Source organism: Eumetopias jubatus, unplaced genomic scaffold, assembly GCF_037043125.1.
Source record: "Eumetopias jubatus isolate StellerSeaLion01/CBP00866 unplaced genomic scaffold, mEumJub1_p1.0 scaffold_2, whole genome shotgun sequence".
Taxonomy (NCBI): domain Eukaryota; kingdom Metazoa; phylum Chordata; class Mammalia; order Carnivora; family Otariidae; genus Eumetopias; species Eumetopias jubatus.
In genome coordinates, this window is record NW_028274808.1 from 182165468 (window position 1) to 182177622 (window position 12155).

A 12155-nucleotide genomic window follows, 5' to 3' on the forward strand; every position below is an offset into this window, starting at 1 on the left:
TGATGGCAGAGCGTGGGAGTCTCGGTTTCAATTCATCCATAGGCTGGAACTGCAGAAAGCAAGCATGCACATATCAAAAACTCTTTATAAATTTCATGCTGAAGTCACATGGGACAGATTACTGTCTAATAAAGAACTGGTGGCTCATTGTGAAATTGCAATTTAATCTAACAAGCTGTAATGTTGCCTGAGAGATTACCTTTCTTGCTCACAAAAGCTAATTCAAGACATCTGCACAATGCCATGAAACTGACCAACCACCAAGAAGCATTTATGTAAATTACATATTAAGCGTGTTCGAGGCCTGCTATGTGCAAGGCCGCACGCGGTCACAGCCAGGATCCTGAAGATCATAGTTCTAATCGCCAAGCTCACGCACACAACTGTGGCTTCTTGTCAGTTTTCCCTTCAAAACCGACACAGATCAGACCAACTGAGGTACCTGGAGTATCTAAAGCATGATGTACCTAAAATCCAAGTGCAACAGGTACTATTAAAGAAACAGACAAATGACACAGAATCCGGCAGTTACCCACTCATGTGGTTATAGTATATTTTCCTGCCTGAAGATATTTAAAGCTTCAAAAAGTGAAGCTTTCATTTATCGGTGAACTGATACTAGAATTCATATATAAAACGGAAACTCTTTGAAAGTCTCATGAGAATACTACCCAACTTTAGGAATGAGCACCAGGAAATCAATAGGAGCTCATTTGCACTAATGTTAAGTTACGCTTAGTTGATCCCATGTTTCTTGTGTTCATAAGGCGTTGCACAGAAAGCCACCATGTGTCTCTGACCAATTATAAACAGAGGAAAAAGACACATCTAAATGCTGCCAATTCAAAGGATTCAGAGCTCAAATCCAGTAACAAAATGAGATAATTATGTAGGTGTCAAGCAGTGTTTTTGCTGTTTAGATCATAAGGACAGTATCCATCTTCTGGCTTATTTAGCATTACACTAAGGCAGTATAACTTTGAAAACATAATTCTGGAAAGCATTCTGGAGACTGAGAATCAACTAGAAAGGGGAAGATGGAAAAGGAGGAATAAATGTTATCTACGTTTTTAAAATATTAAAGCATCAAGACTTCCAGTGATGAATGACTATTTAAATGTAATTTCTGCTTGATATAGGAATGATTCCTGACACCTTTTAAGAGAAAAGACTGAAATTTTCCTCACATTCAATTTATGTTTTCTTTAAACATGAGTTCTGCACGCACACAGTATTGAAAAGCAATCTCAGCAAAAAAAAAAGTCTATCATAGTGACTCTACTACTGAGAAGCTGAGGCAGAATAAGGAAAAATAAAATGTATGGTTTATTTCTTTGTTATACAAAGAAAATTAGAAGTGGTCCAAAACATCTTTGTCCATCTCCCATGTCCTCCCTGACATACCGAGAACATACAAAATAAGGGCAAACTAGATCAGGAGTCCAGCTCAGGGTCAAGTTTTTCCACCTTGATGACTACATCTGGAGCTGCGGCAGCAGCTCTGGCCTGCTGGTTCTCCGCCTCTGACTCCGACAGCACCTCCTCCTTTATCTTCATGGGCTTATTACTGGCTTCCTCCTCTTCATCCGAAGACTCATCAAGCTCCCATTCATCATCTATGTCCATTTCAAATACTCTTACATGACGGAGGTTTGAGCTTAACTGGAGAAGAAAAGGTCAAATAAAGACTCTCTGAATTAATGGCTGAACTAATACATAATATATAAGAAATCAGAAGCTTAAAGAATGGCTTTGTATGAAAGTTATTTTCCCATCAATTTACAACAAAATCACTAAACTTAGCCTCATTTGCTGGAGAAGAATCTCTATATACAACAGTGACAATTTCATGATAATTAAAATCTAGGGGTGCCTAGTGGCTCAGTCGCAAGAGCATGAGATACTTGATCTCAGGGTCACGAGTTCGAGCCCCATGTTGGGTGTCGAGACTACTCAAAAAATAAATAAATAAATAACATCTAGAATTGTATTCCTCAGTCAGCTTTCTGAGAATGAGAAAGCTACATAGCTAAGACTACAACATGTTCATAATCAATAAAAGCAATACACCACAAAATGTTTACACTTTCTGAAAGGACCTTATAGATCCAAAGTCACTTCCTCCTGTTACTCTCAGTCAGTAAACAATCTGTAAATACTTACCACACAGGACACTTTGCGAAAACCGTTCCCAGCAACATACTGAGCTTTCATACTTTCCAGTAATCGCCAATGCTTCTCAAAATGCATGGTACGTGTGGGAATAGCACTGCACTGTTCATCTAGCCTGGAGAGGGGAAAAACCAAGCCCGGAATGAAAAGGCGATCTTCTCCCTGGTTACAAGGGGTAGTATTAGGATCCACCATGGGTTCGATTTCTACCAATATTCCCATTTCCAAAATAATTCTATCAGCCACTGTTTAAAAAGTATTTTCCTATATCCTAGGAAAATACTGCAATTCCAAATAGCCAGAATGGTGCCTTACTAAGGTTTCTGATTCCAGCTCAAGGAAAGCAAACAGACACATTTTTTAAATTAGAGAAGGGTTAGGGTTAGCTGTGTACCTCCATGTGGCTACTGACGTCCTAATTCTAGAAGGAAACCACTAGGAGCAAATCTAAAATAACCAATTCTATCATTAACTGGGGTTAATGCTACCCTTAAAAATAGCATAGAAGTCCCATTCACCACTCCAAATAATTCCCCACCTTATTTGAGCAAATACTCTTGATTTATTTATAAAGCAAAAGGGCAGAAGAGCTGTTGAAGTCAGTATTTTTTTAAAGAAAAGTACTTCTGCTCAGCTGACTTTCCTATCCCTAGTAAGCACTGTCTAGCATGCCTAAGGAGCTAGAATGTACAATACACATTCAAAAGCATTTAACCGTTAGGTCAGCAAGACTTTCTTACTGATGAGTTAGTTACCTTGTGGAGTAAGCCCCAGTGAACTGATATTCTGCAGCATCCTCGCCATTATACACTGAAGCCAACGGCAACTGGACCAGGAGTCTATCTCTCCCTTCGCGCCCCACAGTGTCTTTCAGAACTACTGTTACGGTCTCATCATCATAAAACTGTGCGTCTAAGCAGCTGTAGGCACTAGAAGTGAAGGACGTTCTGTTACATCACAGATGATCAGGACTACTGAGGAAGTACTGTGGTACCACGCAAAAAATTAATACAACAAAAACCAAGTGACATTCTACACTAGTACACTAAAAATACATCATGAGTTTGCATTAAAATCAGTTACCGATTGCAGTGATTATTCACAAATAGAACTAGGCCCTAAAAACAGGTCATCATGAAAAAAGAAAAATCTGGGTGAGGTTGGTTCACAGTTCCAGAAAACTCCTGATACCAATAGTCAGGCCTTAAGGCTATGGAAATTCCACGAATGGCACCTTGTAGATATACTGCCTAAACAAACAGAGCTAACTAGACTGAGAAGTAAAAATAAGACTGACAGAGGAAAAGTAACAACAACTTCAAAGACATTCTCATAAAAATCTCCTTTTATGTAAGGAAAAGAGAGTGAGAAAAAAATTGGCCTGTGATGAGTGTCCACCCCACAGCCTCAGGGACAACTTTGGTATTGTTACCCTTTTATATCCTAAGAACATCCCAGAGCAGGGAGAATGAGGCCACCTCACGTTAGTGTTGGTCGTAATAGGAACTTCAGCCACATGCCCCCTGGAGCCACCTTGCTTTCATAACAGACAGGGGAGCTCAGAAGTATCAATCACGGGAAACCAGGGCTCTATAAACCCCTAAAGGGCAGTAAGGTTCTATTCAATTGTGAAGTCAATCAAAGTATAAGCTATGTGAGCAATTCTGTGCCCTCTGCTGCAAGTTACAAAGGCCTCGTGGGCATGACATCATCACTGTACCTGAGTCTAACCACATTTCTGTACATATCATTTGTACATGTAAACAATCTCAACCAGGGCACCTGGGTGGCTCAGATGGTTAAGCGTCTGCCTTCGGCTCAGGTCATGATCCCGGGGTCCTGGGATCAAGTTCTGCATCGGGCTCCCTGCTAGGCGAGGAGCCTGCTTCTCCCTCTGTCTCTGCCTCTCTCTCTCTGACTCTCATGAATAAATAAACATTTAAAAACATATTAAAACAAAAAAAATTAACCTTAAAAAAAAAAAATCTCATCCAAACAAGATTCAAGATTTACCTTCTTCTCACTTTTTCGGTTGTAGCATATGTGAAGCTCCCAAACTTAACAGCAATTAGACCGTTACTTACAGATCTTGAAGAAAGAAGGGGAGAAAAAAGAGACTGTGGAACAACCTGGATAGCCAATAATCAAAATGCTTGAAAGAATATGATTGTCGGTGTTAGTATATTTACCTAAACTGCCAAGTCCCAGACCCAAAATACCATTATGCTCATTCTGCAACAGTGACAGCTAATTTAAACACCTGGACAGACAAACCTCCATCAAAATTACAACTTGCTTTAAAATCTTAGTCACTCAAGTAGGTAGATACCTTATAAAATTAAGGACAATTGGGACAACCAAATTACTTCTCTTTGGCCCCATCTTGGGTCTCAAAACATTTCCTTCAAATTCACATTAAAAACCATTTGAGATACTAAAAACGAATACATTGAGAAACACGTATTCTGTATGAGATTTATTTTTTAGAACTTTTACTTCAGATTCTCAAAAGAAGTCTCTATAGGCAGGCCTCTTGTTTAATGAAAGGCATACCTAGCCTGAGGCAAAAATCCTTTCTATAAGGAACCCAAACCACGGTTTTGAACAGCTACAAGTTCATGAGATAATATCCTGAGTGTTCCACTGTTGTATTTTTCCTAACGCTAAAGAAACTCTGCAAGTCACAGCTATACCTGTACACCATTAATAATCTAGACTCAGAAGGGATCATATAGCTTCCTGATTTGGCATTATCCTCTTAATGATGTGAAAACTAAGACTAAGAACAGTTCAGCGACAAGCCTAAAGTCATAAGGTAGCTTAACTGAACTCCAAAATGTAGGGGAGGGAAACTGTATGTTTATTATTAAAAATAATACATTCTCATTCTCGAACTCAAACTTTAGATTAATACTTACTGAGAAATATCAGTATGTCTCCTTAAGATGCACATTTTATAAAGTGAATCTTCTAAAATAGTAAAAAGAAGATAATGTAGGTTTGAGGTTTTATTATTCCACCTAAGGAAAAAAATTTAATGTCAAAACATGATAGTCAGCTGTCACAGTAGAGAACGAAACTGTTTTGCTTGCATGAGATGGGGAGAAACACACACTTACAGGAAGGGAAATTTGAATAATCTGCGTGTACAGTCCTGACTAAAAAAAAAGAAAAAAAGGTAAGAAAAAATTAAATTGGCCGCTGAATTTTACCACCCAAAAAGTAAACATAATTACCTTCTAGCATCCCTATATAACGGAATACAGATTGCTTGATTCATCGATCTTCCAATGACATCCTAAATAAAATAGATTAAAACAATCCCATTAAAGCATTTACATACACACAGGTATGTATTCTACATCTACAGAAAGTCCCTGACCTTCACTGCTCAAGTCTAGTAAAAAACCATCCAGATCACCAAGCTTTCACATGAGAAACTTCAATGACAGTCCTAACAGCAAGGAAAAGAGACAGAAGAAACTCTGAAAAGAACACGGGAAAGAAGCACAGACTAAGAACTCCCAGCCCATCTCCCTGTCTCAAGGCACAGACCTGCCCTCCTGCGGCAGTGAGCTAGACACAAGACAGCTCTCTAGCCAAGACCATTTACAAGAAGTTTGTTCTGGGAACAAATAAGATAATAAGGAAGCCAACACTCTCAATAACCTTGTTATCTGTTCACTTTTTAGTTTATGTAAGAAACTAACGATAAGAGGAAATGTTAGGGTGAGCCCAAGGAGCCTGCCATTTTTGTTAGCCAAAAGGTGAATAGCAGCATTTTCATACGGCTCCCCTGAGTAACTGTGATCGTTTACATAAGTGAGCCCCATATTGTAGATATTCTCCCTCCTCCACAAAGGCACGCATTTCTTTTTCAAACTTACTGCTGGTTTTTGCAAGCACAGATCAATAATGTTCTCCATCCGCCTTTTCACAAAATGCAATGATTTTCGAGGATAATATGGAAACAGCAAAGGACTTTCTGGTTTCGAACAAGAAGAGAAACAAAAACACAAAGCTGTATTAAACCAAATGATTAGGAGAAAATAATCTCTTGTCTGAGGCAGCCCGCACCGCATCTCTGGTGGCAGCTATCTCCCTGGTCGCTTCATTATCCCTTCACACAACCTCACCACACATGACTGTGGCCTCCCGCCTTTCTCTCCTCATCCCCTGCCGCTGGCCCACTAAAACCCACCACACCCACTGCAGGCCGAGTCCTAGCAGCTCGATACTCTCTTTTCTATTTTCTCCACCCAAATCTGACAGTATGCTTCTGCTGGGTATAAGAAGGAAAGGGTGATTTGGGAACCACAAGACACATAATAGAGTTCGTTCTCTACTCTGCCACAGTGGAGTGACAACAGCAGTCCAGTATTGTTTTCCAAGAGTGTAATACTAAAAACAGAAACAAGAGACAAGACCCTAGTGCTATGTAAATAAGCACTTTACTTTTCAAAAGGCTACTTTACCAGTAGAAAGTAATACATAATTCAGCGTTCACTGGTAGCGATTCCGCGAGATTCCTTTCTATCTGTTACTTCTATTGCTCACAACAGCTGTAAAAGTAAGCACCGCACTCTCCAACTTAACAGATTAAAAAAATGAGGCTCAGGAGGTTTGGGCAATTTGTCCAGTGTGAAAATGATGAAGAATCCACACCTGTGACTCCAACCCTCGGGCTCCCAGGCCCACCACCCTCTTCTCCTGAGCTCTGTAGGCTTCCCTCACTCGAGGCATCTCATATCCCAGCTATGCTGGACAAAATGGGTTTTAATCAGTTAACATTTTAAGCTCCCCACAGGTGACAGATGCTGTGGGAGCAGAGAAAGATATCTGGTCTTTGTCCCTGGTTCCTGGCACAGAGCTTCTAAAACCCTCAGAATTTCTTTAGTGATAGGGGTGACAGGAACATCTTTTGGTGTAAGGAGGCGAATCTGGGTAGATCGCTAGATAGTTTCAGGATGAAGCCTGATTACCAGAAAGACTAAGCCCCGACAGAAGCCTGGACTTTTTGGCCCTCATCCCCCAACTTCCAGGGTGGGGAGAGGAGCTGAAGTTGAATCCAATCACCAGGAATCAATGGTTTAATCCATCGCACCCCATAAAGAACCCCTGAACAGACAGCTTCCGGCTGCTGGGAGGGTGGCATGCCCAGTGCAGACGCGGAAGCTCTGAGCCCCTTTCCCCATACCCTGCCCTATGCATCTCTTCCACTTGGCTGTTCCGACTTGTATCTTTATAATAAAGCAGTAAACCATTTTAGCAAATTACCAACCTGAAAGGCGGTGAGGGGTTGTGGGGACAGAAATGTGGGCCACCCAGGGACCCGATCCTTAGGCCTGAAGTTGGAAGCGGAGGCAGTCTTGTGGGACTGAGCCATGGAAGTTGTGGAGTCTGGGTAGTTAGCATCAGAACGCAACTGCAGGACACCCAGTCGGTGTCAGAATTGGTCTCAGGAGGAAAAACCTCCCATTTTAGTGTCAAAAGTGTTCTGAGTAACAACAGCTCACATGATAGCATCCTGATTGCTCAGGAGCCATGAGCCAGGCAACAAGTGCTCTACCTACATTTACTGAATCTTCACAACAGCATTTCGAGGGAGGCACTACTATCGTCCTTGTTTTACTGAGGAGAAAACTGGGGCACAGAGAGGTTAGATGGTCTGCTCTCAGCCACACTACGAGGAAGTCGTAGAGCAGGTTCCAACCCCCGCGGCCCAGAGCACCAGCATTCACCCATCGTACAACACCGACGCTCCCTCATGTACCCTGAGAAAGTACATGTAGCAGATAGTTAGCACATGATTTTTGCAAAGTGCTAGAAAGAAGTTTCGTGAAAGTTTTCTTAACAGTCCCACAATGATGGGGCATCTGGGTGGCACAGTCGGTGGGGCATCTGAGCCCAGGTTTCGGCTCAGGTCATGATCTCAGGGTTGTGGGACTGAGCTCTGCAGTGGACTCCATGCTCAGCCCAGAATCTGCTCGGGATTCGCTCTCCCTCTCCTTCTGTCCCTCCCCAACACACTCTCTCTAATAAATAAATAAATCTTAAAAAAAAAAAAAAAAAAACAGAAACAGTTCCATAATGAGAGTCTGTATTTCTTCACACTAGACTAAGAAACGGGAGAATTAATGAGCTTGTTCCAATTCACATACTAAAAAAACCTTGAGCATTTAAGAGATGGGAGTTAATAATACGAAGTGTTATCTTGGTTAAATATGATGCTCCTAGCTAAGATTAGGCCTTCCTGTTCAGTCATAGAAGATGTGAGGAAAAAAGGGGTAGGGCCTATTTTTAGCCCATCCAAGTTCCCAGGACCAGTATTAGCCCACTCCCAGACAGGGTTCAGGTGCCACCATTCCTGGCACACTGCCATGAGCCCTCCTTAGGCTGGGGATGCATCCTGATTAAACAGCAATAGCTTTATTCTCCCTCCATTCAATAACTAACTGACATTAATAGATCTCAAGCAATACAAAATGTCCTGCTCTGAAAAAGAATTTGGACTTCTAGCATTAAAACAAAAGAGCAGCAAGCCAAGTTCTGAGCTTCAGAGAATTCTCTCCTTCCCCCATCCATCCTCATTCATTCATTCATTTATTCAGATAAACAGCAACCAGACAGAGTGGCAGAGGTTACCACCGAGTCAAGTTAAAAACTCAGGCTTTGAGGTCAGCAGAACCCTAATTCCATCAGGTACCAGCTTGTGTAATCTTGGGCCTTCTCTGACCTTCAGCTTCCTTGTTAGGAAATGGGGATAACAGGTGTCTACCCCCTAGGCTCCTGGGGGCATTAAGGGAGGGGCTATTACCCTAGGGACCTAAGAAACTGACAGGCTGTGATCAGATTACTCTGTGAGAAAGCAAAGAAATACAACTTCAAAAATATTTGCATCTAAAATAATGAAGTTCTGATATATTTAGTGGTTGCTATTTTGTGTTGCATCCTGAGTAATGCTGGATCATTTTCCTATACCAACATTCAAGATCCTAGAGAATGAAAGGCACAAATACACACAAACCTACAATCTCAGGAGAAGAGTTAAGCATCACTATGCTTTTAGGAGTTAACAGATTGGAATCAGCCAAAGACTTCTCTCACTAGCAGGCTCTATAATTTTCTTCCCAATATCCTATTTTTTTTATAGGGTACAAAACAGACAATGTAAGAATACCTGGGAATAAGCAATATTACCCCATCGCAGTTAATTTCAGAATGTTTTCTATCATGGTAATGTCATATACTATTTGTTATTTTGCTGTTTCTCTAATCAAAAACAGTAGGCACAAATGATCTAAAGACCTGAAATAAATATTCAGTAATTGTCCAGCAACACTCATAGTTAATATAGTGGTCTCAAAGCAAGTATAAACATGGTCAAAATCCACTAAGTTCATTAAATACCTTTAAGGTGGTTGCTATTTTGAAGAAAATCATACCACTGGTTTCCTTCTGTGTTAGGCGGTGACACGAGATCATCATCTTCATCTTTCAAGTACTAGAATTAACACCAAATCAAAATTTTAAATGTTGTAAACAAAGAAGAAGGCTTCACAGACTTTATAGTTAACATTATTCTATTTAAAAAGTGATTCTGTTTTACTGCCAAGTGCTCTGAAATTGCATTGCTATTATTCCAAGTGAAGTGACCAAAATCCGCTAAATGCCAAGCCACTTAGCAGGCTGCAAACTTCTGGAAGATCAGGATGCTATGGATGCAGAGACCACGCACTGAGTTTAAATTTTGTGTTCCATTTTCATGAAGGGCATTTTAATCTTTTATATGCGTGTGTGTGTGTGTGTGTGTGTGTGTGTGTGTGTGTGTGTGTTATAAATTAATTTTAAAAGTATCAACTGTCGATCTACTCCAGGGCAATAGTCCTCAAAGTGTGGTCGACAGACCCCTGGGAGCCCCAAAGATGCTTTAAGGAATAATGCAGTCAATACTAGTTTCATAATGTCAGAATGGTATTTGCCCTTTCAACTGTGTTGACGTCTGCACTGAGGGCCAAAAGCACAGGTGGAGAAAACTGCTGGTACTGGGAGGCAAGGTGGTGGCCTCAAGCCATACTAGTGGGCATTGTATTCCTTTTTGCCACTTACTGACGGTTTCACTTATTATTTAATGAAGCTATTAAAATAATTAATTTTATTAAATCTCAACCCTGGAGTACAAATCTTTTTACTGTTCTCTATGAGAGAACTTTTACCGATACCAAAGTACAATGGCGACCATGAGGAAAAACATTTAAGAAATTGTTTTAGTTGTGGGTTAAGCCAGGCACTTTGTTGCTGTTAACGGAATTCCATTTTTATTTGAAAGAATGACTGGTAGATAAGCTATGATCATTCGTACGAGGATATTTGGTAGACAGTTTCTTGAAAATAAAGCAAGACTGTCACATTAAGAAAAACAACTGGCAGTATTTGTTGCCAATGATAAAATTTAAACATTTAGGCAAAAATTAAAATTTTGGAAAATCTAAATCTGCCACTGTGTGCTTGACAGCCACAGTACTTAAAAATTTTCTGATGATATTGGTACGGATATTCATAAAATCTGACTTTTGGTTACTGCATGGGGAAATGTGTCAGCATTTGGAAGATCTGCATAACTCAATGAACCAGTATTTTCCAAACGACCAATACATAATATTACAAAAATCATGCATGGGTAAAAGATCCATTCGAAGCACAAGACAGATGAATGGATTTTAATGTATCAGAGTATGAAAAGTTCACTGATGCAATTTTAGATTCCACATTAAAGCCAACCTTTAAGACACTATCTCTTATCAAGTCTTGGTATAATATCAAAAAACATCCACAATTATCTGAAAAAGCCATTACAATACTTCTCCCTTTCTAAAACCTATGTGAGGCCAGATTTTCTTTACATACATTGACCACAGAAACCCAACACAACCGACTAAAGAAGCAATGAGAAGCTGTTTTCTATTAAGCCAGACAGCAAAGAGATTTGCAAAACTACAAAACGATGCCACTCTTCACTAAGCTGTTTTATAAAACATAGTCATTTTTCATTAAAAATATTTATGTTAACATGTAATGGTTAAGTGGAACTATTGTTACTTTTAAATAATTTTGTATTCTGTTTCATTTCTAATGCCTACTAACATCTACCATTGATAAAGATAACCCACATTAGCAAAAACTCTTTGGGGTCTTCAATAATTATTAAGAATATAAGAGTTCTGGGCGCCTGGGTGGCTCAGTTGGTTGAGCGATTGCCTTCGGCTCAGGTCATGATCCTGGAGTCCTGGGATCAAGTCCCACATCGGGCTCCCTGCTCAGTGGGGAGTCTGCTTCTCCCTCTGACCCTCTTCCCTCTCATGCTCTCTATCTCTCATTCTCTCTCTCAAATAAATAAATAAAATCTTTTAAAAAAAAAAGAATATAACAGTTCTGAGACCAAAAGTCTAAAACTGCTCCTTTTTGGTTACTTTACTAAAAGAACAGGGCTGCTGTGTAAGCTGGCATTGTGTTATTTTCCAGAAACTTTGAATAATAAAGACTAACACTGCTAAAGTTTTAACATTAGTTTTTAATAATTTCTTTTTTTTAAGATTTTATTTATTTGACAGAGAGAGACACAGTGAGAGAGGGAACACAAGCAGGGGGAGTGGGAAAGGGAGAAGCAGGTTTCCCTGCTGAGCAGGCAGCCCGATGTGGGGCTCGATCCCAGGACTCCGGGATCATGACCTGAGCCAAAGGCAGACGCTTAACAACTGAGCCACCCAGGCGCCCCAGCTTTTAATAATTTCTAAAAAAAGTAATAACCAAGTTCAATCAAAAGCCCATACCTGACCAACTTTTTCAACATTAAAGTATTTTCCTTTTCGATTATAAAGGTCTGGAGCCTAGAAAGAATAAGCATAGTTTAACTCTTAAGTCAACTCACAAAAGAGAAAGAAAAAAATTCTTAAGCTTAACGAAAGTCTTTATTTTTTGAGAGA

The 12155-nt window shown here is 40.1% G+C and overlaps 1 protein-coding gene across 1 annotated transcript in view; it reads right to left on the reverse strand.

Moving 5' to 3' along the window:
* Positions 1-1303: 1303 nt before the first annotated feature.
* Positions 1304-12155, reverse strand: part of ANAPC4 (anaphase promoting complex subunit 4) — a 36730-nt gene continuing 25878 nt past the window's right edge. Inside the window, exons 20-29 of the mRNA XM_028087845.2 lie at positions 12003-12059; positions 9583-9676; positions 6060-6157; positions 5409-5470; positions 5292-5330; positions 5091-5192; positions 4186-4260; positions 2928-3101; positions 2164-2287; positions 1304-1662 (exon numbers count right to left, since the gene is read on the reverse strand). Coding sequence (XP_027943646.1) covers positions 1435-1662; positions 2164-2287; positions 2928-3101; positions 4186-4260; positions 5091-5192; positions 5292-5330; positions 5409-5470; positions 6060-6157; positions 9583-9676; positions 12003-12059 — 1053 coding nt within the window. The 3' untranslated portion in view covers positions 1304-1434. The remainder of the gene's footprint in view (positions 1663-2163; positions 2288-2927; positions 3102-4185; positions 4261-5090; positions 5193-5291; positions 5331-5408; positions 5471-6059; positions 6158-9582; positions 9677-12002; positions 12060-12155) is intronic.